Consider the following 26,002-nt stretch of genomic DNA (forward strand, 5'->3'; position numbering starts at 1 on the left):
CAAACCAAAGTCTACTTTGGTGAGACTTGGACCCAAAGAAATCCAGGACAAATCACTTAGCACCTACCTCATGGCACTTCCCGCTCCGACCCCTACCTCTCCAGTCCAGAGACTGGGCTCCCTTCCACCAGCCTCTCTTTTCATACAGAACCCAGCCATTTTGACCACATGTTCTCTTGCTTCTTCTCCCTCTCTTGGTCCTCTGCTCCTGACTTCTGTCTTGGTCCATTTGCCCTCTCCACCCCCTGCCCTTTTCTTCTGCTCTTGCTCCCCCAGCTCCTTCTCCTTTCATGGCCCAGTTCAACCTGAACCGCTTCAAATGCCTCCGGCTGAACTCTACCTCATATCTACAAGAAAACCTTCTCTTCAAGTCAGGCATGGCGTATGCCTTTATCCCAGCACTCAGGGAGGCAGAGGCAGGTGGATCACTGTGAGTTCAAGGCCAGCCTGGTCTACGAAGCAAGTCCAGAACAGCCAAGGCTACACAGAGAAAGAGAGAGAGAGAGACAAAAACAAATAAACCCTTCTCTTCAAAAATGGCTAGGTCATGTCCTCTGATGAGTTTACTGGACTTGCTCACAGGTGGTAGGTGAGAGATCACCTACAGGAGTGTGGGTAATTGGCTGCCTCACCATGTGAAAATATTGCCTTGCAGCTCTTGAGGGCACTTTCAGCTGGGGGAGGAGGAAAAACAGCAGCTTAAGGTCTTAGGCAAGGGTCTCCTGACTCCTTATCTCCACCTACTGTTACCACAGACCTGGCTCCCACTGTATTGCATTGCTGTGGTTGTCATGGCTACCAGGGGCAAAGTCCAAGATGGTATGTTGTTATGACCTGTGAGAAGTAAATGAAGGCAGTTTCCCCTGTATTTCCCCATCATTATACATCCTCAATCAAATGCTCTTGGACACCATATAGTTTAGTGTCTTGGATTTAAAAGATGCTTTGTTTATTTACTTTTATCCACTCAGCCCACACTCACGTTATTTGTTTGCTCTTGAATGGGCTAATCCAACTAAAGTTATGTGATAATACATTTGAACAGTTCCTCTTCAGGAATTCTAAGACAGCTTTCATCCCCAGCACTGGGATTAAAGGCATGTGCCACCACTGACCAGCCTAGCCTTCATCTTTTGTTTATTTTGTTTTTGTGTTTTTCCAGACAGGATTTTTCTGTGTAGTCTTGGCTGTCTTGGAACTCACTGTGTAGAGCAGGCTGGCCCCGAACTCACAAAGATCTGCCTGCCTCTGCCTCCCAAGTGCTGGGATCAAAGTTATGTGCCACTATTGCCAGGCCTAGCCTTCATCTTTTTAGCAATGCCTTAGCTCAGGAACTTGGAGCTGCTTCTTAAGGAGGGAGCCTGTCATGAATGGGATATGCCAGAAACATATATAAACTTATTTGTACCTTTCCACAATACCAGATTTTTTTTTCAAGGCAGAGTTTCTCTGTGTAGACTCGTTTGTCCTGGACTTGTTTTATAGATCAGGCTGGCCTCAAACTCACAGAGGTCCTCCTGCCTCTGCCTTCCTGAGTGCTGGGATTACAGGCATGTGCCACCAAGCTCAGCTCAATGCCAGAATTTGTTGGGAAAAAAAAAAAAGTTCAAAAAATAGAGCTCTCTGCTTCCTGTTATGGAGAGAATGTTGGCACACTGCCTCCTCCGACTATTTCCATGTCTTCCTTACTGCGGTGAACTCTGTCCCTCTGGAACTACAGCCAATGAGGCCAGGCAATGTAAGCAGGGTCACAGTCCCTGTGAGGAGGTCCTGAAAGGCCATTGTATGAAGCTGTGAAGATGAAGCCTTGGTTAAAGTAGAGAGAGACCCAAGATGATGGAGATGCTGGAGTCATGAGAAACCTGCCAAGAACCCCATATAGAGGAGAACCAGGCCAAGAGAGAGAGGTATGCTGTAGGCACTAAAGTTAGAAGGGCAGAGCCAGCTAAGCCCTTTGATACTGAAGGCCCAGACACTGGACATAGAACCACAGGATTTGGTGTTTGCCCTGCTGGGTTTTGGTCTTGCTTTGGGTTAATATTTCCTCATTATACAACCATTTCTCCCTTTGGGGATAAGATATAGGTGCAACTATATGTTGGAAGTATATACTTTGGCTTTTGATTTCACAGAAAGACCACAGTTAAGAGATTGCTCTGAAGCCGGGCATAGTGGTGCATGCCTTAATCCCAGCACTCACGGAGGCAGAGGCAGGTGGATCGCTGTGAGTGCCTGCTCCTGCTGGTATGCCGTCCCTTTCTGTCCCCATACACACACCAATAAGTTAAAAAAATGAAACACAGTGTAGTGGTTTCAATAGCAGAAAATTTCCAGACAATCCCACTTCCGTTAGTAATCTGGCTAAGGCTAATGCAGGTTTTTTTTAATTCTATTCTCAATGATTAATATTAACTATCAGCTGGGCATGGTGGCACATGCCCATGCCCATGTCATCCCAGTGCTCAGGGAGGCAGAGGTAGGTGGATCTCTGTGAGTTTGGGGCCAGCCTGGTCTACAAAGCGAGTCCAGGGCAGCCAAGGCTACACAGAGAAACCCTGTCTCAACCCCTCCCCCATATTAACCATCATTTTACACAGCAAATCTCTCTCTCTCCATATTTATATATAACCTACCTACCTACTGTCTATCTATCTGAACTGGGTTAGAACATCAAGGGTATGTTCAGGTTTAGACAGGAAAGCAGGTAAACAGTCATATAGGCTGTGTCAACAGTAGGAACTCAGCCAAGGTGACTACAGTCTCTGTCCACTGCTAAGTTCATAGGGTGGCACCCATTCTGCTCCCTGGAAGAAGTCATTGGCCAGCCTGTGTTGCAGGGGCGGTACTGGGCAGGTGGCGGTATTGACAAGTCTGCCCAGGCGTGCAATCATTGTCTACCCTCAAAAGGAAGTCAAAAGCCGCTTATGAAGTGGAGTCTCTTAGGACAAGATGAGCCTGAAAAGCCGCTGTTTTATATAGTCTGGAGTCATTTAGAATGACCTGCTTTCAACAAAGTCTTACTCAGTTTGGGATATTTTTTTTGAGACCTCCTTGAAGATGGCTTCACAAACTAATGCAATCACCATTTTTATTTTCTTTTGAAGATTTACTTACTGAATGTGTGTGTGTGTGTGTGTGTGTGTGTGTGTGTGTGTGTGTGTGTGTCTTAGTGTATGCATGTGTACCGTGGAGGCTAAAACAGGCTGTTGGATGCCCTGGAGCTGGAGCCACCCGTGGGTGCTGGGAACTGAACCCATGTCCTCTGCAAGGCAAGTGCCCTCTTAGCTGCTGAGCCATCTCTCCAACCAACAAAGATAAAGTACTTACGTTTACAAGAATATAAAATCTCCCGTGGCATCTCCCAAATGCTGGGGAGACATGTACTGTCACGTACAGGTCAGGGGATTACTTGTGTCAATTATACACGGGTGATCAGAGGGAGGGAGCTTTTTTTCCTTTTAGACAGTATCTCACTATGTAGACCAGGCTGGCCTTGAACTCACAGAGCTCTGTTTACCTCTGCCTCCCATAAAAGCATCCACCATCAGGCCCGCTATAAACACATGGCTGCCTGCTAATGAATGAAGCTAGATAAAAAGATAAGTGATTATGGGAACATCTTCGGGGAAAGGAGTCTTTCCTCCTGGAGTCTGACTGAAGTCTCTCACAGCAGAGAATTGAGGACTCCAGCACAGTTAACCTTTGTGCGAAGGTCGCCTACACAGAGATAGTATTCTTTTTCGTATGTAGCTACTTTATGTTAAAACGGCAGTGTGCCAGGCTTAAGGCCCGGATGTATATGGCCTCGAGTGGGACCTCGTCTCCTTGCAGACCCTTTTTGGGAGTCTCCAACAAGACCATAGACTTCGTTTACAACGAGGATCCCAGTTTCTTGTAAGACTGTATCCCAAGTCATTCCTTCTGAACTGTGATCCTGTCACTGCCCTCAGGAGTCTCCCTATGACCTAGTTTAGGTTCCTCAGCCACCTTAGAAGAGAATAGCTTCAAAACATACCAAGGGGCTACATATGCCCGAAGCAGAGACAGTGGGATGGCCCTCTCTGAGAAGCCCACCCCCATGCTGCTCCTTGTGTTTTTCTTGGAACGCCTCTCTTTCTCTTAACCCCCATTATTAAAATGTCTTTAATAGACCCCAACTCTGTTTCATGTCGGCTGGTTTGGAAGTTCTTTTCTGTGGCAAAGCTAAGGACCTTGCTTTATCTGATTGAAGGCGCCTCCTTGAGCTGCCTGGAGCGATAGGCAGAGATTGTCCTGTAATCTATTCCACGCTTATGGCATCATTCGGCACAACTGAACTGGTGTCTTTAAACCACTGTCACTCATATTTGGCTCCAAAATAAACTACTTCTCATCCCTTTAGAGACAGGAGCTGTTCGGTTAGTGACAGTATTCTGCAACAGAAGACACTAACTGGCCCAGCCTAGCAGAGAAGTACAATATGGGTAGCACATCTTGACAGTTTAAAAGCTGTTTTAGAGGCTGGAAAAATGGCTCAGCAGCTAATAGCTAATAGCTAATAGCTAATAGCAGCATGGGCTGCTCACGCAGAAGTCCATTCTCAGCATCCACGCAGAGGCTCACAACTGTCTGTAATTTCAACTCCCCAGGATCCAGCGCCCTCTTCTGGCCTCTATGGGCAACTGCACTTACCTGGCAGACACACAGATCAAACACATAAACAAAAGTAAATCTTAAAAAAAAAAAAAAAGATTATATTAATTCCGTAACCATTTTGAGATATTGGGTAACTAGAGAAAACATCAGTGAAGTTACTTGGAATTCTTTCACAGTCAATAGGTGTTTAAGAAGTTTATAGTGAGGCAGAGGCAGGCAGATCTCTGTGAATGCAAGGTCAGCCTGGTCTACCTAGAGGTTCCAGGCCGGCCAGAGCTACACAGTGAGACCCCATCTCAAAACGGTTGTGTGTGGGTGCCTGGGGTAAGAGAAAGGAGGAGGAGGGAGGAAGGAAAAGAGAGAGGGAGAGAGAGGCCTAGAGAGGGAGCTAGTGTAGCTGGGCCCATCAGTCACCTGTCTAGATCATGCCAGGGAAATCCGACTCACCTATAGACACATAGATGGGAGGGGTAATTACATCTTAATGAAACAGTGTAGCCACCCACAGGGCCTTTTCTTCCCGGTTTCTTTCGGGAATTTGTAATTTCTTTCCCTCTAGGCTGACTTCCTCTTTCTCCGAACATCCCTTCCACCTCACACCCTCACCCCCCTTTCTGCTGTGAAACGGCTTGCTGACCTCTGTTACTAAACACACCACCTTTCTTAAACCCTAACATCAAAAGCCCCTGGCTCTTTCCACTTCCTGCCTCCTTGTAGCAACTGCTGAGATTTACAGCCTGTCCTGTTGTTTTTCTTTCAAACTGTAATAAGCTGTCCTTGGACTTCCTTCTGCCATCTCTATTATTATTATTATTATTATTATTATTATTATTATTATTACTATTATTAACAAGAACCCAAAAGGGACTGATTTTCCTGGTAGCATGTGTTGATCATGAAGGGACCATAAAGAAGCTCTTTGTGAGAACTCAGCAGGTAACCGTTCTTCAGGACGGTAGGCAAGTGCCTTCTGGTGGGCTCCATGTTGAGTCACCAGAAATAAGGTCAAAAACACTTAACACTGATTTAGAACCGAGTCGGTCGTGTGTGGTACTTCCATCCAGAAGAGCAACTTCCTGGGATTAAGCCCTCGTGACCTCATGGTCAGAGCTATGGGAGTCCAACCTTCTTACGGCGTTTTGTTCCCTTCTTTTCCCCCAAATTGAGCAGAGTATCTCAGTGTTAACTGCTTTAAGCAACTTTATTTCTGCTGAGCCAATGTGCATGTCTTGGTTCTCACCAACCAAAGGAAATCTGGAATTAAGCAAGACATGCCTCTGCTGATTCCGGGGCCTGCTGGTTTGCCTTCACATGGGTTTCACACTTTTCTACCATTAACTTATTTAAACGTAACCAAGCAAAAGTATATCAAGGTCGAATACAATCTAATAAAAACCACACTGGCAAGAGCAACGACTCCCCTTTTCTTATGGAGGCTCATGAGGAAAGACAACACACAGGAAACAGGTGTGATCTGTGAGGGGAGGGTGGCCCAATAAATCCCCTGTGGTTGCTCCTGAGGAGAGAAAACATAAGAAAAATCTCCAGATGATACTCTGAAGAGGAGGATAAAAGAGACATGGAAGACATTCTAAACCCTCGTCTATCTATTATCTATCTATCTATCTATCTATCTATCTATCTATCTATCATCTATTACAAAAGAGCAACAAGGTCACTTGGGGTGGTTTGAATAAGGTCCCCATAGGCTCATAAGTTTGAATCCTTGCTCCCCAGTTAGTGGAACTGTTTGGGAAGGATGGGAAAAAAAATGTGGTCTTGTTGAAAAGTGTGTATCAATGAGGGTGGGCTTTGAGGTTCCATGCCAAGCCCAATCTCTTACTCTCCTCTCCCTGAAACTTTTGGATCATGAGAGATCCTAGCTCCAGTGCCATGCCTGCCTCCTGCCACACTCCCCACCACGATGATCATGGACTCTCCCTCTGAGACTGTAAGCAACTAAACGGTTTCCTTTATAAGTTGTCTCAGCCATGCTATCTCCTCACAGCAATAGAACAGTAACTAAGACAGTCCCCTGGACTCTCAGTTTGACCCAGACCTTACAATAGAAATTTCTGTTGTCTTTCTGCACTCAAACCTGGCCTGAATTTAAACCAGAGGATGGAAAAAGTAGCCTCAGAGGGAAAATATCAATCACAGCATTACATTTTCATGTGGGGGAGGGCCTGAGGACTTAATACAGACAAAAGCCATACAGCTTAACAATGTATATACAGGCAGCCTTAACTTATTATATTACACCACATAGTTCGGATCCAACTCTTTTTAAATATGATGATAAATATATTGTTACTATGTCTTATGATACTAAGGAAGGAAATAAAAGAAAAGGGAATCAGTAAGTAGAACAAAGAAATGTTAGAAGTATGTAAGAATAAAGATTCTTTTTGGTAAATAAGAATTTTTGAATGGTAAGACTTTATCCTAAAGATAGCTAGACTCTCCCAGAATGGAAAAAAACAGACAAAGCTAGAAAGCCTACACAAGTCACAAAAATGTCTGAATAAGTTATATCATGTATGTAAAAAAGCTGAGAATTGAATACATGAGTGACATTAAGATATCTAAGGTCAAGGTTCAGCATGTTAATAACAAACTTTTATTTAAATCAATGGAATTCTTTCATTGATTTCCTCTTGGTAACGTTTACCAAACAGTGAGTAGTAAGATCTGTCTCTGTGTAATCAATGTAAAATACTTAGAACACCGAGCCTTAACTTAACAAAACCAAGATTTAAAGTGTTTTTGTTGCTGTTTTTGTTTGGTTTTTCAAAACAGGGTTTCTTTATGTAACCCTGGCTGTCCTCATTAGTCCCTGAGGCTGGCCTCAAACTCAGAGATCTGCCTGCCTTGGCCTCCCAAGTGCTGGGATTAAAGGCATGAGCCACTACCGCCTAACTAAAAGTGTGTGTGTGTGTGTGTTTTTAAGATTTATTTATTTTATTTTATGTAGATGAGTGTTCTATCTGCATATATACTTACATGCCAGAAGAGGGCATCAGTTCCCTGTATAAAGGGTTATGAGCAAACATGTAGTTGCTGAGATTTGAACTCAGGACCTCAGGAAGAGCAGACAGTGCTCTTAACCACCATGCTATCTCTCCAGCCCATGCTTGGTCTTTATCAAAGCTTTTATCTAAGTGTTACATAAAAGTTAAAAGTATCAGACTGCTGTAATTGGCCTTCTGTGTGTTTAATAGCCATACTTGGATGCCTTAGCCAAGGAGGACAAGGAGACTAAAACCAAGCCAATAATTTGGCTCTTTCTCTTCAAGGCTGATGAGGTCTCAGGGGGCTATGAGGCGTCTCTCCAAAGCTCCCGGAGCTCTGGTGAGTCACTTGCTCTCTTGATCAGAGGGGCTGCTAAGACCCAAAGGCTGACCCTTACCCAGTATACAGTCTACAGAGTCACCATGCTGGGACATGCCTCCTGTGCTTCTGAGGGAAGCCTGAGCCAGAGATCTCGACACATTCCAGCCGATAAGAGAAGGTTTAGAGGAGCCAGGGCCTCTGTCCTAGTCCCAATAACCTCCAAAGACTGGCGCTGAGAGAAAGAGGGGTGGGAGGGCAGTGGGTAATTTTTAAAATTCTGGCTGCTAGGTAATCTGAAACACCCAACAGGAAAGTACAGCTGAGGATTACAGTGATTTGTGTGTATGCGTGGTGTGTGTGTGTGTGCATGTGTGTGTTTTGTTTTGTTTTGTTTTGAGACAGGGTCTTTGTAGCTCTGACTGTTCTGGACTCACGGAGATTCCCCTCCCTGCCTCTGCCTCCACATGCTGGGATCAAAGTCATTATACCAGAGGCTTTTTATTTATTTTTTTCCCCAGACAGGTTTTCTCCTTGTACAACAGTCCTGGCTGATCCAGAATTCACTTTCTAGACCAGGCTGGCCTTGAACTCACAGAGATCCATCTGCCTCTGCCTCCCAGTTAAAGGTATGCAACACCCTGGCCTTTAGTCCCAGCACTTGGGAGGCAGATGGATCTCAAGTTCAGGGAGAGTCAGAACTACACAGAGAAACCCTGTCTGGAAAAAAAACCAAAAGAAAAAAAAAGGGGGGCCGGGGGGAGGAGGTAGGTGGGCCACCATGCCCATCTTTTTCTTTGATGTTTAAGAAAAATCCAAAGAGTTGCACTCTCCAAGCACCAGACTTAAAGCTATTATAGAAAACCACTTTTCGCTGATGATTTCCTTTTGAAAACAAGAAAAATGCTATCCCCATACAGGGCATTGCCACCTTGGATTAATCTCAGCCCTGCAGCACCCAGCAAGACTAACAGCGGAGACAAGACCACTGCCATTCAACCCTGAAGAGCAGATGTGATCTTTCCTTTTCTCTTCTTGGAGCCCACCTGGACCTTCACACTAACATTCCAACAGTTGCTAAAGAGCCTGGAAGGGAGTCCTTGGTTCTTTGTTTTGAACCTAGCCTTGAAGGCCAGGGAAGAGAAAAAACCTGGAGAGGAGCCCAAGAAGCCAAATACAGATAGAGGGATTATAAGGAGCTATGATTCAGACATTAAAAACGAAACAAAACAAACCTCTGGACTTTTGCCTGTGTGTGAGTGTTCTGCCTGAGTTTATGCATGTGTCCCATGTGAATGCCTATGGTCAGAAGAACTAGAGTTGTGGTGTGAGTCACTGTGAGGGCGCTCGGAACTGAACCGGAGTCTTCTGCTGGTCTGAAGCAGACATTTCCACATGGCATTGTCTGGCTTTGGGTTCTCAGCCTATATGTGTAGACAGACTCTCACCTGCTCTGGGGAGGGAGGAACCACTCAAACGCTTTGATGTCCCTTAGATTGGCCTTATGAGTGCCACACTCAAGCTTGAAGGAGCCAGGTCCGTCATCACCCAGATTCCTTAAGGGCAGTTATTAGTTACCTGTTCTTGGGGGTGGGGTGGGGGACATGACAAGAGGACATAGAAACTGGTCGGGGAGTTTTAGGGAAGGAACTCGGGGAGCAGTAGCTCCTGAAATGTCCTTCCTGCAGGCCAGAAATGCCAGGAAGGCGATCCGGCTCCTGGTAACTTGTTAGCTTTCCTGAGTGAGCTGTACTGCCTGGCAGCTCACACGAGGATGTGATTAAAGCTGGGAGGGGGCATCTGGACACCTCATGGGTGATTCAACTAGACCGACCACTTCCCCAGGTCCTGAGACACACCTGTGAGGCCCTGGGGCAGCTTCCCACTCTTGCTCTTCACTCCCTAAAATAAAACTCACCCTCTGTGGGCCGTGAATTTCATTCCTCCACTTCACAAGACAAGCACCTGGATCCAGTGCTTCAGTGGACGTTCTGTGGGCTTCTGACGCCCTAACTCCTGAATTAAAGCCCCACCCCAGGTGAGAGAGAAAAGCCTCCGTAAAATGCTCCGGACAATGGTTCTCAACCTTTGGGTCATGACCCCTTCACATGCCCATTGACCTTTTCACAGGGGTCACCTAGGAAAACATGTTTACAGATTTGTAACATGAGTAACTGAATGAAAGAAAGGGTCACAGCATTAAGATTGAGGAACACTGCTCCAGGAGTTCACTTTTCAGTTCTCTCTTCTCTCTCTGGGGTCTCATCTGACTCCTGGGTACTTTAATCTTCACTTCCAAGGTGCTGGGATTTTTTATAGGCAAATGCTGGTTTTCGGACAAATCACCAGTGCTGGCACCCCATAAGCCAGAGATGTCAGGGTGGTGCACTCAACGCAAAGAGGAAGAACCCACTGCAGCAAGCGGACAACCTTACAAGTGCTGAGGCTGCACGAGGAAGGCAGGAGACTCTAAAAGGGATCCAAAGCGGCTCTGCTGGGTTCCTCCAGGAACCTTGGTTCAGCTTTCTTCTGTGTCCTTCGCCAGATCCACCCGAGAGCAAAGCTGGATTTCGGGTTCTAACTGCTTTCTTCTTGAGAGCTGAGCACGACATCCCATGGGATAAACTAAGCGCACACTGACATGTGGTTTTACAGAGAAGGGCTTGGAAAAGCGGAAAGCAAATGCAGACGGGCCAGTTTCTTTGGAAGGTGGGGACAAGGATGTGGGCTAATAGGAAGGCAAGTGCTTACCCCAGTAAGCTTCCTATCGGGCTAAAATTAACTCCTTTGTGGAGGATTAAGGCAAAATGAACTTGTTTATCTCTACAATTGGCACTGGAAGTCTAGGAAATTTGTCTGTTACCACATCAATTCTATTCTGTAAGAGCAGATAAACATTAAATTTCACTTTGGTGACTTTAGTTTGATTCTCTGTTGACTTTTGACCTGGCTTTTCAGATCAGTTTGAAAACGTTGGCCTCCTGTAATTCTGTGCTCCTTAAACAAACAAAACAAAAACAAAAACTAAAGCAGGACACAGTGGCATGTCTGTGATCCCAGCACTGAGGGAGGCAGAGGCAGGTGGATCACTGTGAGTCTGAGGCCACCCTGGCCTACAAAGGGAGTCCAGGACAGCCAGGGCTACACAGAGAAACCCTGTCTGGAAAAACCAAAAAAACAACAACAAAAAACCAAAAACAAACAAACAAAAAAAACCAAATCAAAATGAACATAAAATTTATTTTAAAAAGGATTAAATATGCTGGGCAGTGGTGGCACATGACTAAATTGGGAGGGCGCAGCAGGTAGATCTGAATTTGAGGCTAGCCTGATCTACAGAGTTCCAGGACAGCCAGGGCTACACAGTAAAACCTTGTCCCCCCCACAACAAAAAACTGGCGAAGAAAAAAACAAAAAAACTAAACTATTGAACATCAGAAACTTGATGGTGCTCAGTGAACACTGACCCTTCTCTGAGCCCACCTCTATTCTACTTTTTCTTGGATTAGAGGCATTCAGTAAAATCAGGGTGCTGTGTTCTGGGGTAGAGAAAGATGCTGGAGAAGGCACATGGGAGATCATAAAGAGAAACTTTTGCCAAGATTGTTTTGTGTTTTGCTTTATGAGGCAGGTGTGGGGCGTGGCTTTTGCCAGTTGTTAACAGCCTTCCTCATGCTGTAACAGAGAAGGGCATGGTCTAGGGCATGGTCTGGGCTGAGCCCAGAAAGAGGGTGTGGCCTGTAGCAATTTGGAGAGACCAGGAGACCCGGCAGTGTGGCTGTTTGGAGCAGACAGAGAACTGCTTTGGGGCATAGCGGTTTGAAGAAAACTGCAGGCTGCATTTCTGTTGACTGAGATGGGCATATAGCCCTACAAGAACCCCTTGACCCTAAACATCTGGGAGAGGTAAAGGGGCCCTCTCTCCCCATTAACTTTCTCTCTCCTGTGCAGGGTTGGGCAGTTGGGAGGTTGAGGCCTAAACACCCAAATAGAGTTTTTTTTAAAAGAACGCTACAATTACGCCTTTATGATCAGCATGGGTGGTGTGTGGGTGTGTGTGTGTGTGTGTATGTGTTGGGGGGGGGGGGGGGGTATGTGGGCACACACGTTCTAACATACTTCTGTTCGGCTGGTGGAGAAAGGCATGTTAAAAAAATCTTCTGCAACCCAGAGCTCGCTGTTCAGTATTCGGTTTGATAGATACTTAAGAAGTGCTGATGTGGGTCATCATGGTGGATCCCATTGCTAGTGGGAGTCCTTCGATCACCTGCATGCGTGGGCAGGAGAGCATAGTCCTAGGAGACTGCATGACTGTCGACTCCGTCCTCTCCATTCTTGCCACTCAGGACTTCATGGTCTTGGGAGTAGAAGTGCATCAGGAGGAACCCAGGGTGCACCGTTCTACAGCCATCCCTCCGGGCGTCCCGTCTTGCTCATGGTGCGTGCGTGCTGCTGTGCCTACTGCGTGCTGGTCCTTACTTGTACGTTTAAGTTAAACCATTCCATACATTTGAAAAACAGGTAAGTAGGGGCGTTCCTTGGCTTCCCTGGGACTCTGGGCAGCCTGAATGATTTTGAAGGATGTATTAGGCAAGTTTGAAGCAGAAGGCTCAAAACAATGGGAGAGAGCCAAAGCAAAGCCTGGTTGATGTGTTAAGACAGAAAACATGCCTGAATTTTTGGTGACACCAAGGGGGGGGGGGGGGGGGCGACCATGGGTACCAGGCCATGGACCATAGGACCTGTTGCATGAGCTCTGGGTTGGCTGTGACAGTTGATTGCAGACACAGACAGAACACAGACAGCGACTGGCCACAGACAGCAAACAGCATGGCATACACCGCTACAAACGAGGAAGAACCAGTAATCCTAGAGGGCGAGGGGCCTTGTCACAAGCATGGAATGGATAGAGAAAATATGCTGGGTAAATCAGAAGACATTGAACCACTACAATGGGTTAGAAAGGCTTATTTTCCTTCCTCAGTCTTCGTCAGAATATCAATGTTCACAGAAATATTTATTTCAAAAGCTCCAGGTGTTGTTTCAGGTATACCTTTACCCCATTTATTACACCAAAAACTTCCAAGAATTTCAAGTTCATAACTTTAGCTCAACTAGATGGACAAAAATGAGGAGAGCATGGCTCTCAGTGATATCTCCCACACCCTGTGTGCTATTGTAACGGAGGCTCTCTTCCCGTGTTTCCTGGTCGGTAAGAGTGTCTAGATTCTCCAAGGCGGCAGGGTCAGCCTCCTGGTTCTAAGGGTCGATGCTCTCTGTGCTGCGCAGGAAGTGAAGTCCAGCCCTCAGGTCCTGCTCTTGCAGGAGAGCTGAGCAATTGAAGGTGAGCACTCTGCTTAGAGGAGGAACCCCGAGTCAGCTGCCCTTCCCGGATTAACTGCTGCAGAAGCTCTACATAAGGGATGGCGAGTCCTTGAAGATATCCTAAGTGGCTTCCTCTGAGAGTTTTCCCCAGAAGAAGCCATCTGGCCACTTGCCTTGTATTACATTTCTAAGAGCTTCTCCATTTCCTCCAGGACTTTTGTGAAGTCACTGGCTTGCTCTTTACATGAGTTTTGTTGTTTCAGGAACTGGCCTCTTTCTTCCTCTTTCAGCTTCAACTTTACCTTCAAGGCCTGAAAGGGAAGGTATTCCAAAGGAAAACCTGTCACAAAACTCTTGACTCACAAGAAAGAAGACACATGGACCAGCATGTTACACTGTTCCAGAGAGATCCACGCTGCTGCAGAGAGGAAGGCAGGAAACGCCCCAACACCAGAAGACCCTGCAGTTCCTACCTTGGAGGTTATCTGTGCTGGTTTGGGGAATCTTCCCACCTTGGCATTTAAAACTGAGCAATGAAATCCTGTGTCTCCTGCCCCGAGGTTTATCTGGCATTCTGAAGCAGTCTAGACCCCAAAATCTCACCATATAGACCTGGCTTCAAACTTACAGAGATGCCGCTGCCTCTGTGATAAAGAAGTGTACCACTCTGGCTTCTAAGTCTTTTTTTTTTTTTTTAATTTATGTATGTGTGTGTGTGTCCTTGGATATCCGTGGAGAGGAGAAGAAGGCCTCAGATGCCTGCGCTGGAGTTATGGAGGTATAAGCTGCAGGAGGCGGAACTTGGGACTCTGCAAGGGCAGCAAGCACTCTCAAGTGCTGGGCCAGCCCTCCAGCCCTCCAATCTGGATATTTCAGTTTTAACTCTCAACTTTGAGTGGTCCTCTGGAGAGGTGGAGACTCCCCCCCCAAACCCCCTGGCTTTGCGTTGGGTTTTGTCTCCAAGAACATTTCTGAGTCCTCAGGAACGCAAAAAGAAAAATCTGTAGAGGAAAGCATCTAAAAAAACAAAAAAAGAAAGAAAGAAAAAGAAGAGTCTGGGAATTTAGTTAACAATAGCACATCAGTGAATAGCGTGAGGCATGAGGTATTATCCTTAGGGGAACTGAAATTTCTGCATTATCTATACAACTTTTCTCTAAATCTAAAATTATTTCCAAATAGTTCATTAAAAACAAACATCCTGGGCCTGGTGCTACCGGCTGCCGTCTGTGGTGCAGTGAGTCTGTGGTGCAGTGAGTGTGGAACTCACCTGGCCAGCTCTATCAGCTGCTCCTGACACCCTGACCTCATCCCTTGCCTTCGATCCTTTCTGTCCACTTAAGTGCCTCAGGCTGGTGCTTAGTCATGGTTCCACTGATCTGGATATCATGAGTTATGAGCCATGATGGGCTGCGTGAAGGGAGCCCAGGTTGAAGCACAGTCTGTGTCTTAGGCCCCTCCAGAAGGGTAGGAGGAAGATGGCCCTTGACCCGGGTCTGATCTGGGTGTGTGTTGTTTAGGGGGTCCTTCTATGACTGTTGATCCCTGAGCCAGGCCCACCCCAGCAGGGAGCTGTGGCCATTTGATGGCCCCCCCTCCCATCTCTACCCCTGCCTCAGCACTGCACAAGCCAACCTCTTCCCCTCAGCCTCTTGCTTGCAGGGGACAAAGCCTTAACGGGTGGGGGCTGCTCCATGGTAACCCTCCAGGAGCCCCAGCCTTGGTACGCGGAACTGACTTGGGGGCTTGCCTTCCCACAGCTGCTCCCATGATGGGGAGTGGGTTGGCTCTTAGCTCTGCGGTTGTTGGAGGTTGGGCAGTCAAAACAAACAAACAAACAAACAAACAAACAAACAAACAAACAGGAGCTAGGCATGAGGGCGGGTAAAATAGCTCAGAGGGTAAAGGTGCTTGCCACCAGGCCTAAGGACCTGAATCTGAGTCCCATGTACTGTGGCAGGTATATACCCATACATTCAGACAGACAGACAGACAGACAGACAGACAGACAGACAGACACACACACACACACACACGCTAAATAAAATGCAATATAAAACTGGAGCTGTCTTTGCAGTTGAGCACCCCCTACTCTTTCAGACAAGCAGAGTTCAGTTTTCAGCACCCACGTCAGGCAGCTCACAATTGTAACTCCAGCTCCAGGGAATCGGAAGCCCTCCATGTCTTCCATGGGTACCTGCACATACGTGACATACATCCACACAGACACATACACAGAAGTAGAAATAAATGTTAAAAAAATAGAGGCAGGCATGGTAGCTCATGCTTATAATCCCAGCACTGATGAGGCTGAAGTAATGAGGACAGTCCTGAGGCTCTCTCGGGGGAAGGATCGGGAAGAGAAGGAAAGAAGGATGAAGGACAGATGGCTCAGCAGTTAAGTGGCTGTTCTGGCAGAGGACACAGGTTTGGTTCCCAAGGACTAACATGGCAGCTCACATCAGATCCAGGGGATCCGATGCCCTCTACTGGCCTCCATGGCCACTGCTTCTCATGTGCTGCATGGGCATACACTTAGGCAACATAAAGTCGACAAAGAAAACCAGGGACAGTGATTCCCCCGAATCCACAAACTGTGGTAAAATGGCGGCACCGCTTTGGGTTTGTCTGCTCTTACCTTTAACTCCTCCATCTGCTTCTTGGCCGTTTCATTGAAAACCTTCAGTTCATCTTGCAAAGTTTCTAGCAGCAGCTAAAGTAAAGAATGTGTAAAAAGTTGACCAGGGTGTGGTGGCACAAGTATTAATCCCAACACTTGGAAGGCAGAGTCAGATGGAGATCTCTGAGTTCAGGGCCACCCTAGTCTACAGAGTGAGTTCCAGGATGGTGGAGACTACGAAGTGAGACCCTATTTCAAAAGTAAGAGAGGAGCGAGAGAGACAGAGACACACAAAGAGAAACAGAGACAAAGAGAAAAAGCCAGAAAGAGAGACACACACAGAGAGAGAAGGATTAAACTGTGGCTATCGTCCTTTTCACTTAGGACATGTTCTGAGCACTGACTGAACATGCCAGGATCTCCACTGGTCCTCTCTGAGGAACCCAGCCCAGAGAAAAGCCTGTCTGCAAATGCGAGCTGCTCTTAGGAATTGTTCTTCTCTACCACAGACTCCTTTATCTAGAGCGATAAAAAAGCTTCCTATGCCCCATTCAATAGCCCATAACCTATCCAGGCAATCTCAACAGTCCAGGCCAGAAGCCTGGTTTCTTACTAAAGACCCCCTCCTGGAGATATCAAATTTGTCTCCTACTATGTGATCTGTGCTGCGCAGACCTCAGGAGCAAATCACAGCACACTCAGAGGGAAGCCAGAGGTGGAGATGCTCAAACAGGCTAGACCTGGGCATTACAGAATTCTCAGCCACGGAATAGGGGAGAAATTTGGTGAGGTGTAGAAAAGAGAAACCAGAAGATCTCTATCCGGGCTCTCCCTGTCAGAGGTTTTGTGTGCACACCTATGCGGATGTGCGGTGTGTGTGAAGTGCTGGCAGTCAACTTTAGATGGCATGCACACTATGTAAGCACCGTGTCCATGAGCCATAACCCCAGAGTCCTCGGCTGTGTGTGTGTGTGTGTATGGTGTGTACATACATGGCAGAAGCACACATACATGCGGTTACAAATTCCTGTGGAGGCCAGACATTTACATCATGGATCTTCTTTGTCTTCCACCTTTAAAAATTATTATTGCTGGGCCGTGGTGGCTCATGCCTTTAATCCCAGCACTTGGGAAGCAGAGGCAGGTGGATCTCTGAGTTTGGGGCTAGCCTGGTCTACAGAGTGAGTTCCAGGACAGCCATGGCTACACAGAGAAACCTTGTCTTGAAAAACAAAAACAAAAACGAACAAACATATGTAGAGGTCATGAGACAACTCTGTGGAGTGGGTTCTCACCATCCCCTTTTTCCTTTTCAAACTCAGGTGGGCGATGCTTATACAGCAAGGACCTTAGTCCACCGGCCAGCCATCTTAAGACATCTGACCAGCCTTTCCCTCCACTTTAAACATTAAAAAACAAAACAGAACACTTATTTATTTAACATGAATGCAAACATACGTGTGCAAGCACTATGATATGTGTGTGGAGGCCCAAATGGCAACTGTTTTTTTCCTTCCATCATGTGGGTTTTGGGGATCAAACTTGGTTGTGAGGCTTGCAGCAAGCACTACTACCTACTGAGCCACCCCAGGGGAGCTCTGCTTACTTGTGTGTGTCATTCATGCCAGCATGTGAAGGTCGGAGGACGAACCGAAGGAGCCAGTTCAGGGACTGAACTCAGGTCCCCAGGCTTGGCGGGTGGCAAGCATCTTTACCTGCTCGCCCAGCTCCACTTTACTGTTTGAGACGGGGTCTCTAGGTTAACCAGTTAGGAGGCTGGCTGGACAATAAACTCCAGACATCCAGTTTCCACTCCTCTACCATCCAGCTTTTATAGGGGTGCTGAGGACCGGAACTGAGTTCTCCATGCTTGTTCGACAGGCACTTTGCTGACTGAGCCCTCCCTTCAAGCCCCATTCTGTGTTTTAGTATGTTTCCAGTTCAGATTCACTTCTACCTTCCTGTGAGAGTGAAACTACCTTTTCAAGTAAAATGTGCTATAAGCACACAGTCCATTTATCTTGTCTTTTATTGTGGACGTCCAAAGCAAGCATCTTAGCATCTCTGCAGAGCAGAGAGCAGAGATCTTAGATCCTCTGGGTGATGGCCAGCCTGACTCCATCTTAAGAGCAAAAGCCCTCATTACAAGGTCAAATAAGTTCATTTTTGCTTTCTGTAAAACTTGGATTTGACAAGGTCTTGACCCATTTTCTGGAATTTGACACGTTCCATACTCTATACCCTAACCTCTCCCCCCAATAAATAAGATGATCTGCCAAATAATTTTTAAAATGTTCAGCCAAATTCCTATGGAATCCCCCAATCCTTGAAAATCCACTAAACTTGCAGTTTTGGGGGTTTTATAAACCCCAATGTCTCCTGTGTTCAATGCTATTTTCTCAAATCCTGCTTTAGGGACATAGCCCTGTCTGACAGAAAATAAAGCTTGCATAATTTAACCAAGAATCTGGCTGCTGATCTTTACTCTTGCTTGGTGAATTTAACACTGGGCCCTGGCTGAGGGCCTGCCCATCCACACCCTTGCTCTCACCACGGAGTCCGTGTGATCTATGGTGGGTTTCTTCTCTGATGCCAGGGTCTCGCTGCCTAAAATGGATAGATACAACAAAGTAAGCCTCATGTGAGAGCCACACCTTAAACCAGAGGGGAAACAGCCCTTCATGGATAAGCACACACATAATCCTGAGGGAAGCCTCCACAAGCCTGTTCCTGGAAGCGTTCCCCTGAGCCTGTCTCTCACGGCTGCACTCAGGGCTATGTTTTCTTCAGAGCTGTCTAAGTTTGCAAATGGCCAGTCTATTATGTTCTGCTTCTTTCTGGAGAAACTTTGTCCTGGGGAAATACATGGTACAGGCGGCAGGCCCCGGGTTCCGTCTCCAGCAGAGTCAGCATTCCTCAATTCAAAGTTCCTTTTTGGGCAGTCTTTGTCTCTTCAGCCTAGCCTGAAGCCATCTTAGCATGTCTGGACAAATTTGCTTCTTGGGGCGGGGAAGGGAGGGACTTGGGATAGAACCTGTGATCTCCATATTCCAAGCATGGGTTCTTCTGCTGAGCTACACCCTACCCAGAGTCCCACGCAGGTGCTGCCATGAAGCTGACTCAGGAACCACTGAGACAGAACTCTCCCTCCTGTCACCTGTGAGTGCTACTGCCCTGGAAAGAAACCCAACACTTCTGGGCCTCTTTGCAAGCTCATACCTGCTGGAGTGAATGAATGAAGCAGTACTTAGCTAAGAGAGAAGTTCTCTTGACAATTCTCGTATTCTATTTGTCAGGCAGAAATGGACCTTTCCTAAGAACATTAGGAAACACTGAAAATTGGTTAGTGTCTGATTAAGCAGTTCCTGCACCCACAGAGCACAGATTCCACGCTGTTAACTTCGCCCCAGGAAGGGCACCTGTACTGGCTCGAGGGGGGGCGGGGAGCGGGGACAGGACAGCAGTGTGTTGCCTTTTACCTGGGTTGAGGCCTTTGCTCTCCAAAATCGCTAAGCAGTTATTCTGAAACTTCTCCAGCAGCTCCACTTTCTGCGTCAGGTCCTTCAGTTCTCCCTGTGGAGTGGCATACAGACAAATCAGGAGCTGTCCTGTCAGGGGCAGGTCGTCCTCACCCGTGTCCCTGCTGAGACACAGCAGGAGCCGGCTTCTCCTGTCTTCGGTGGTCAGCCTGCTCCCACCCAGCAGGAGGCCGCCTGTAGCACCCACAAGCTGATGAGGCAGGACTTGGGTGGGCTTCTCACCTGAGTCTCCAGCAGCTTCTGGTGCAGCTGCTTGTTGACGGACTCCAGAAGCTGGTTTTTATCCTTTAGTTCCTCCTCTGGTTTTTGCTTGAATGGTTTGTAGCTACAATCAAAGTTGTGGTAACATGAAGAGGTAGAGGGTTTGGGAGGACATGCTACTGAGTTATTCGAATGGTTTCCAATCCTGGCTTCCTGACAATGGTCTGTAATCTGAGGCTCTGCTCTCTCAGCTCTGGAATTAAGACAATACCTCCATTTTATAAGACTGCTACACATAAAAGAGAGAATCCACGGACAACGCTGAACTCATCTGCTGATGCACGGTAAACATGGGCTCCACAGCTGTCATCTCAATATTAAACCCGAGTTTCCGAAAACATGAGCGTATGTGTATACCGTGTCTACGTGCATGCTTACCCAGAGGCCGGAGCAGGACTTCGGGGATCTTCCACTTGCTCTCACTTCATTCCCCTGAGACAGGATCTCTTACTGAATTGGAGGCTCAGAGATCCAGCCTGTAAGGATCTACCTGCTTCCCCCTCCCTATTCTGGAGTCACTGGCAGGTATGACCCTGCCCAGCTTTTTCTAAGGGTTCTGGGGTTCTAACCCAGGCCTTATACCTGCAGAGCAGGCACTCTTAGCCACTCAGCCACCTCCCTGCCCTGAAACTTTTTTCTTTGGTGGGGAAGGTGGTGTATGTTTTTTAAATAGGGGTTTCCCCTATGTCTTAGTTAGGGCTTCTATTGCTGTGCTTGAAATGCCATGACCAAAGCAACTGGGAAGGGAAGAGTTTTATTTGGCTTATCCGTCCAGATCAGTGTTCATCTCCGAAGAAGTCAAAACAGGAACTCAAGCATGGCAGGCACCTGGAGGCAGGAGCCAGCATGCTCTACAGCTCTCGTTGGTCTGGAATGGAGCCCAGGATGTCGGTGAACTAGTGGAATCTTGCCTCAGTTTCCTAAATTCTTCTATTACAGGTGTAATACAACACATCTAGCAAGAAGCTCTTGGGGGTGAGTGGTGAGGGGGCTGCTGAGATGGCTGCTGAGTGGTTAAAGGCATGCACTGCTCTTCCGGAGGACCCAAGTTCAATTCCCAGCACTCACATCAGGCGGCTCACAACTGCTAAGGATTCCAGCTTCGGCGGGGACGCTCTCCCAGCACCTGAGCTTACATGTACACGCATGTACACATTAAAAATTTTTAAATCATTTTTTAAAGGAAGCTTTTGGGCTTTCTGCCATGACTACTGCTCAAGGTGGTGGTGTCACTGATCCTTGCCCTGACAGTGGTTCTTATAACTTGCTGTGTCTTTGCCCCGTAATTCCATTCGGGTACGTGGCATGGTACCCAGACTTAAACACACCAAGCAAGCTTAATGTGACTGTCCTCTGTGTCCCCAGTGTGAGCCTCCACCCTTAACATCTGCCCCATGCTCACCTCTTTTTGATGTTCCTCTTGCTGGCAATCTCTGCGGCTTTCATCTGCCTATGGAAGCAGAATCAAAGCCAATTAGAGAACCACAGTACTTGGTGCTAGGAATAAGGTGCAACAGGGCGCTTGGCTTCATTGCTGTCTGGAGACAGGGTTTGAACTCCCAATTCCCCTGCCTCAGCCTCCCCAGTTCTAGGATTACAGGTGCATGCTACCATACCTGGCTTAAGAGATTTGAGTTCCTGAGGAAAGACCCGAAGAGGACATCCCACTAAACAGCACGGGCTGAGAGCCAAGGGGCCATGAGGGCTGTTTTCACCCCCAGCGACCTGCCAGACCTGAGCTTGCTTCAGATACCACAGCTATCTCATGTCAACATTCACCAGGGAGAGGATCACCGGCTCGGGTCACAGGAACATGCTAGATCCCGGGGCTGGACTCTGCTCAGATCCCTGAATAAGGCTCGCAGCCAGCCTCAGCTTTCAGGACTGTGACTGCCCGGCCAGGTGCTGCTGCCGGTGTACTCAGAGCCAGTGTGGTAGAGGTAAGATCGGCCTTCTCAGAACCCTGACCGTGTGTCTCTTCAGAAAGATAAACAAAGGCCCTCAGAAGCAGCTTCAGGAGATGAGACAGGGGCTCCCATACTTTAGTTTTTACTTAAGAGATTTTTTTTTTCTTTTGGTTGGGGGAGAAGGGATTTCGAGACAGGGTCTCACTATGTAGCCCTGGCTGTCCTGGAACTCACTATGTAGACCAGGCTAGCCTCAAACTCAGAGACTTGCCTGCCTCTGCCTCCCGAGTCCTGGATTAAAGGTGAGCGCCACTATGCCTGACTTCATTTTAAGACATATTTTTATGTAGATGAGTGTTTTGCCTACATGTATATATTTATGCATTAAATGTGTGCCTGGTACCAAGAGAGGTCAGAAGAGGACACTGGATCCCCTCGAACTAGGTTTGAGATGGATGTGAGCTACCATGTTGGTGCCGGGAACTGAACCAGGGTCCTTGAAAGAGCCAGAACTGCTGAGCCATCTCTTCAGCCTCTATTTAAAAATATTTGGTGTTCAGCAACTTCTAGAAAGATCGGCGTCTCTCCTTGCCCCTCCCTCTCTCTGATGGAGAGTCAACCCAGGCCCTTGAACATGCAAGGCAAGCACTCCGGCACTGAGCTATACCCTTAGCTCTAGCAGGAAGTTCTAACCAGAGGCCAATGATCCGCTCTTACCGGTTCTCTTGTCTTGATTTGGTGACTTTTGTCGTATCAGACTCTGAACTTCCCGGATGAAGATGTCTAAGCCCATCAACTTCTTTGATTTTAACAGGCAGTTTAGAAGTGGCTTGTGCATCTGAAAAGAAAAAGAGGACCTTGCTAGGCCACAGACGAGGACATTGCAGCCAGTCCTGAAGAGACCTGATAAACCAGGGTCAGATGGAAGGGGAGGGGGACCTCCCCTATCAGTAGACTTGGAAAGGGGCAGAGAAGAGACAGGGAAGGAGGGTGAGACTGGGAGGGAATGAGGGAGGGGGTGACAGCTGGGATATAAAGTAAATAACCTGTGATTAATATAAAAAAATAAAAATTATAAAAAAAAAAAATAGGAGTGAAACCCCAGCATCATGCCCCAACAGCTGCCTCGCTGTGCCACACAGAGCCTCACTCTGAGCTGTCGGAAGCCCTAATTTTCTTCCAAAGACAGACTCCGCACTAATTGGCTTTAAAAATGTCGGCTGTTCTTGACTTAGAGTAGTACTCTTGACTCTGCTGGTTTGCACGGACTTTTTTGCACAGCTTCAAAATTCATTAGAGGCTCAGTGGTGCCTGATGATACATCAAACTACAGGTAGGTGAATACGGAGATAGGAAAAACCCAGCTGGAATCCGAACTCAAGAGTTTCCCACACCCATTCTCCCTGGACAGCATTAGCTGCCTTCTCTTAAGTGTTGCCTACTTTCACCAAAACATCTTCCCGATTCCGAGACATCTTTTCCTCCTGGTGCTTAGTAAAGTGTCTGGCATACAACCAAGGTTCAGGAGGCAGACACAAGTGGAACAGAGGGAGCAAATCAGTCTGTGTCGCTGTCCCGTATGTGCAAACTATTTCCTCTCCTTTTCCAGGCCCTCATTCTCCCACAGACCTTTTCCTTTCTTGATCCCTTGTTAAACTTAAGAGATTCCTATCTGATCTGGCACTCCTGCTCGCCTCCATGCTGGGTTAGGCTGGGTAACTCACTTCCACGAGACATGATCTAGCATTTACATGTCATGGGACCTGTCATAACCCTGAGCTTTCCTATTTTTTTTTCCAGCTCAGTTTTCTAGATTAATTCTAACTTCACTTCGGTCACTGTGAAACGGCTCCTTTAAGCTGGATCTAGGTTAAAAGCTATAATAATAAGTTGAAGAAATGGGGTATAGAGTCCTGAATCATACTGGAGGGTACTTTGTATTTAATAGTTTTATTCCAATAACTTGCTCCACAATAATTTGGAGTAAATAGAATTCCTCATTTTGTTTATAGGTACAAGTTATAGGGTACTAGAATTCTAGTTTCCATATTCAGAACACACTATGCCAATATTAAATGGGTTCTTTTGAGGTATCTGTCTGAAGAAAGAAGTTATTTTGTGGTACTATCTTGTCTTATCTCAAGTAGTAGTAAGTTAAATACAATAACATATCTAATCCATGTAAAAGTTCATAGTAAATTGAAAAAAAAATTAATTGCAGTCAGCTCCAGTAATCTGCATCTGCTGAACTTTGAGGACTGACTTGTAGGGAAAAAGTCAGTAGAATTGAACAAAGATGGTCTCCTAAAGGGAGAGACACTAAAGAAAATTAGATGGCTGGTATAATGGAAGAGGAGAAAAGCTGTCAAACTTTATTCAAACCCTTTCCCTCAAGGTCTTGTATAGCCCTGGCCTGCAACTCGCTATATAAACCAGGCTGGCCTCCAACAAGCACCCAGCCTTTTCCCTCTGCCTCCACAGCTGGGATGAAAGGCGTGTACTACAGCCATTTCCTGGCTTCCTATTTTTCTCCTTTGCAGGTGGAGTCCACTTAAAAACTTCAGAACTATTGCAGTACATGTACATCATCAGGAAGCTGGGACAGGGACTGCAGGCAGACAGGTGAAAACTTGGGGTTTGGTTAGGGAGGCTGGTCACTGGCGGCTCTCCAGGGTACTGTGGGGAAGGGGGCGAGGCGGCAGCAGACCTCTCTGAGTCCTGGATCCTCTCCTTAAGCAATACCTCTGCTGGTTATGCTAGGATGTTCTGAGGAACCCGGGCGAAGAGAATAGCCCTTTAAGCCCGGTAGAAGAGCCTATTCACTACAAATTGTTTTCAGTCATGCCTTTCCTCGCTCAGGGTTCTCAGTAACTCTGGCTAGGCCGAGTTCTTCTCATGCCACTTAACATATACTGACAGGGTGCTTGGGAGAGCCACTGTGCACCTATTATCGGGAACAAGGATTCCTTTTGCCTTCTCCCCACTACCCTACTTCTCAAACGAGTCTCTTCTCTGAGGCAACCTGCAAGACGACCAATCCCAACCTGGAAATAAGGATAACCGCATAAAAAGTGATCTCTAGGGCTAGAGAGATGGCTCAGCGGTTAAAAGGGGGACTCAGCACCCACTACAACTGCCTGTAACTCCTGACCCTCCTCGGGCCCTTATGCTTATATGCATAAGCTCTCCCCCCCCATTTTAAAAACTAACAAATCTTTAAAACAGAGTGTGGTGGCAGTGGGCATGTAATCTCAGCATGCGGCATTCGGGAGCTGAAGCAAGGATATTGCTGCAAATTAATGTTACGCAAGGCTACATAGTGAAAACCTAGCTAAAAAAAAAAAAACGGAAAAAAAAAAGTGAGGCAGGGTACTGGGCATGGTGGCACACGCCTTTCATTTCAGCACTCAGGAGGCAGCGGCAGGGTGTCTGTTAGTTCCAGGGCAGCCTGGCCTACATGAGTTCTCCACTACCACCCAACCAAAAAAAAAAAAAAAAAAGTATTCCCAAACAACCACCAACAATTTGGGTCTAAGTGGTGAACGCAGGAAGGGGCGGGGTCAGGAGGAGGACCGGGAACTCGGGCCCAGGCTGGTTGGGGTGAGCGGCAGGAGGTCAGGGCTAAGGCAAACGCCGCCCTGACATACAGTTAAGCCCAGCACAGTGCGCGGAGCCCCGGCCGGTGGCGGTGCGGACACAAACCTGCGGGCAGGCTGCCGCTCGGCATCACGTGGGGCTGCGCGTCGCACACGGTCTTAGCACTGGCTGTCCCGGCCGGGTGGCTTGGCTGGTCCCTGAAAGTGCAAGGTGGATATCAGCAGCGCCGGAGCCCTCCACGCCAGCCAGCCCGCCCACCCGCCCGCGGCCCAGCCCGGGCCCGCAGAGCCGAACCCCGGCGCTGCCAGCTCCGGCCCGCAGTCCTCTTCGTTCCCTTTCAAAAGATGCTCCTCAGCAACCGCCCAGTCCTGGGTAGAGCTTGCCGCCGTGCTTTCAAAAGGAAACTTCCGGGAGCTGGGCGGGAGGGGGTGCGGCTCCGAGTCTGTGGGCGGGCCTGTTGTACGGAAGACTACTTCCTGTGCCTCGACCTCGGGAGCCGCCATGCTGTACGGAAGGTTCGAGTCGCTGTCGGAGCCTGCGGGTCGAGGCCGGCGCCATGGACGCGCTGGGCAGGCTTAAATGGAGCTAGTGAGCCACTTTGTCACACTCCGGACTGGCGGCTGAAACGTGAACTGGCCTAGGGTCCAAGTCACAATCCTCTTTATTTGGTTTGTGGTTGTTAAGGAGCCTGCCAGGAGTACAGGTGTACTGAATAAAAACTGCCAGATACCAGGTGAGGAGGAGCAGAGCCCACTTGAAGGACTCCAGTGGGCTGAAATACCAAACGT

The 26,002-nt window shown here is 47.5% G+C and overlaps 1 protein-coding gene and 1 long non-coding RNA gene across 2 annotated transcripts; one reads left to right on the top strand and one right to left on the bottom strand.

The window, feature by feature from the left end:
- Nucleotides 1–11,714: 11,714 nt before the first annotated feature.
- Nucleotides 11,715–14,078, top strand: LOC129673909 (uncharacterized). The gene is made up of 3 exons (XR_008719744.1): nucleotides 11,715–11,871; nucleotides 12,312–12,486; nucleotides 13,581–14,078. It is a non-coding gene; the product is annotated as an uncharacterized LOC129673909 (long non-coding RNA).
- Knstrn (kinetochore localized astrin (SPAG5) binding protein) lies at nucleotides 12,964–25,717 on the bottom strand. Its single transcript, XM_055603769.1, has 9 exons — nucleotides 25,509–25,717; nucleotides 25,320–25,411; nucleotides 22,335–22,455; nucleotides 21,113–21,160; nucleotides 19,672–19,774; nucleotides 19,390–19,483; nucleotides 18,462–18,517; nucleotides 15,929–16,003; nucleotides 12,964–13,601 (listed from the first exon to the last, which is right to left on the bottom strand). The coding sequence occupies exons 1-9, from the start codon at nucleotides 25,715–25,717 to the stop codon at nucleotides 13,470–13,472; spliced, it is 930 nt and encodes a 309-aa protein (XP_055459744.1). The 3' UTR covers nucleotides 12,964–13,469.
- Between the last annotated feature and the right edge of the window lie 285 nt (nucleotides 25,718–26,002).

Source organism: Psammomys obesus, unplaced genomic scaffold (genome assembly GCF_907164565.1).
Source record: "Psammomys obesus unplaced genomic scaffold, mPsaObe1.curated_primary_1811, whole genome shotgun sequence".
Lineage (NCBI taxonomy): Eukaryota > Metazoa > Chordata > Mammalia > Rodentia > Muridae > Psammomys > Psammomys obesus.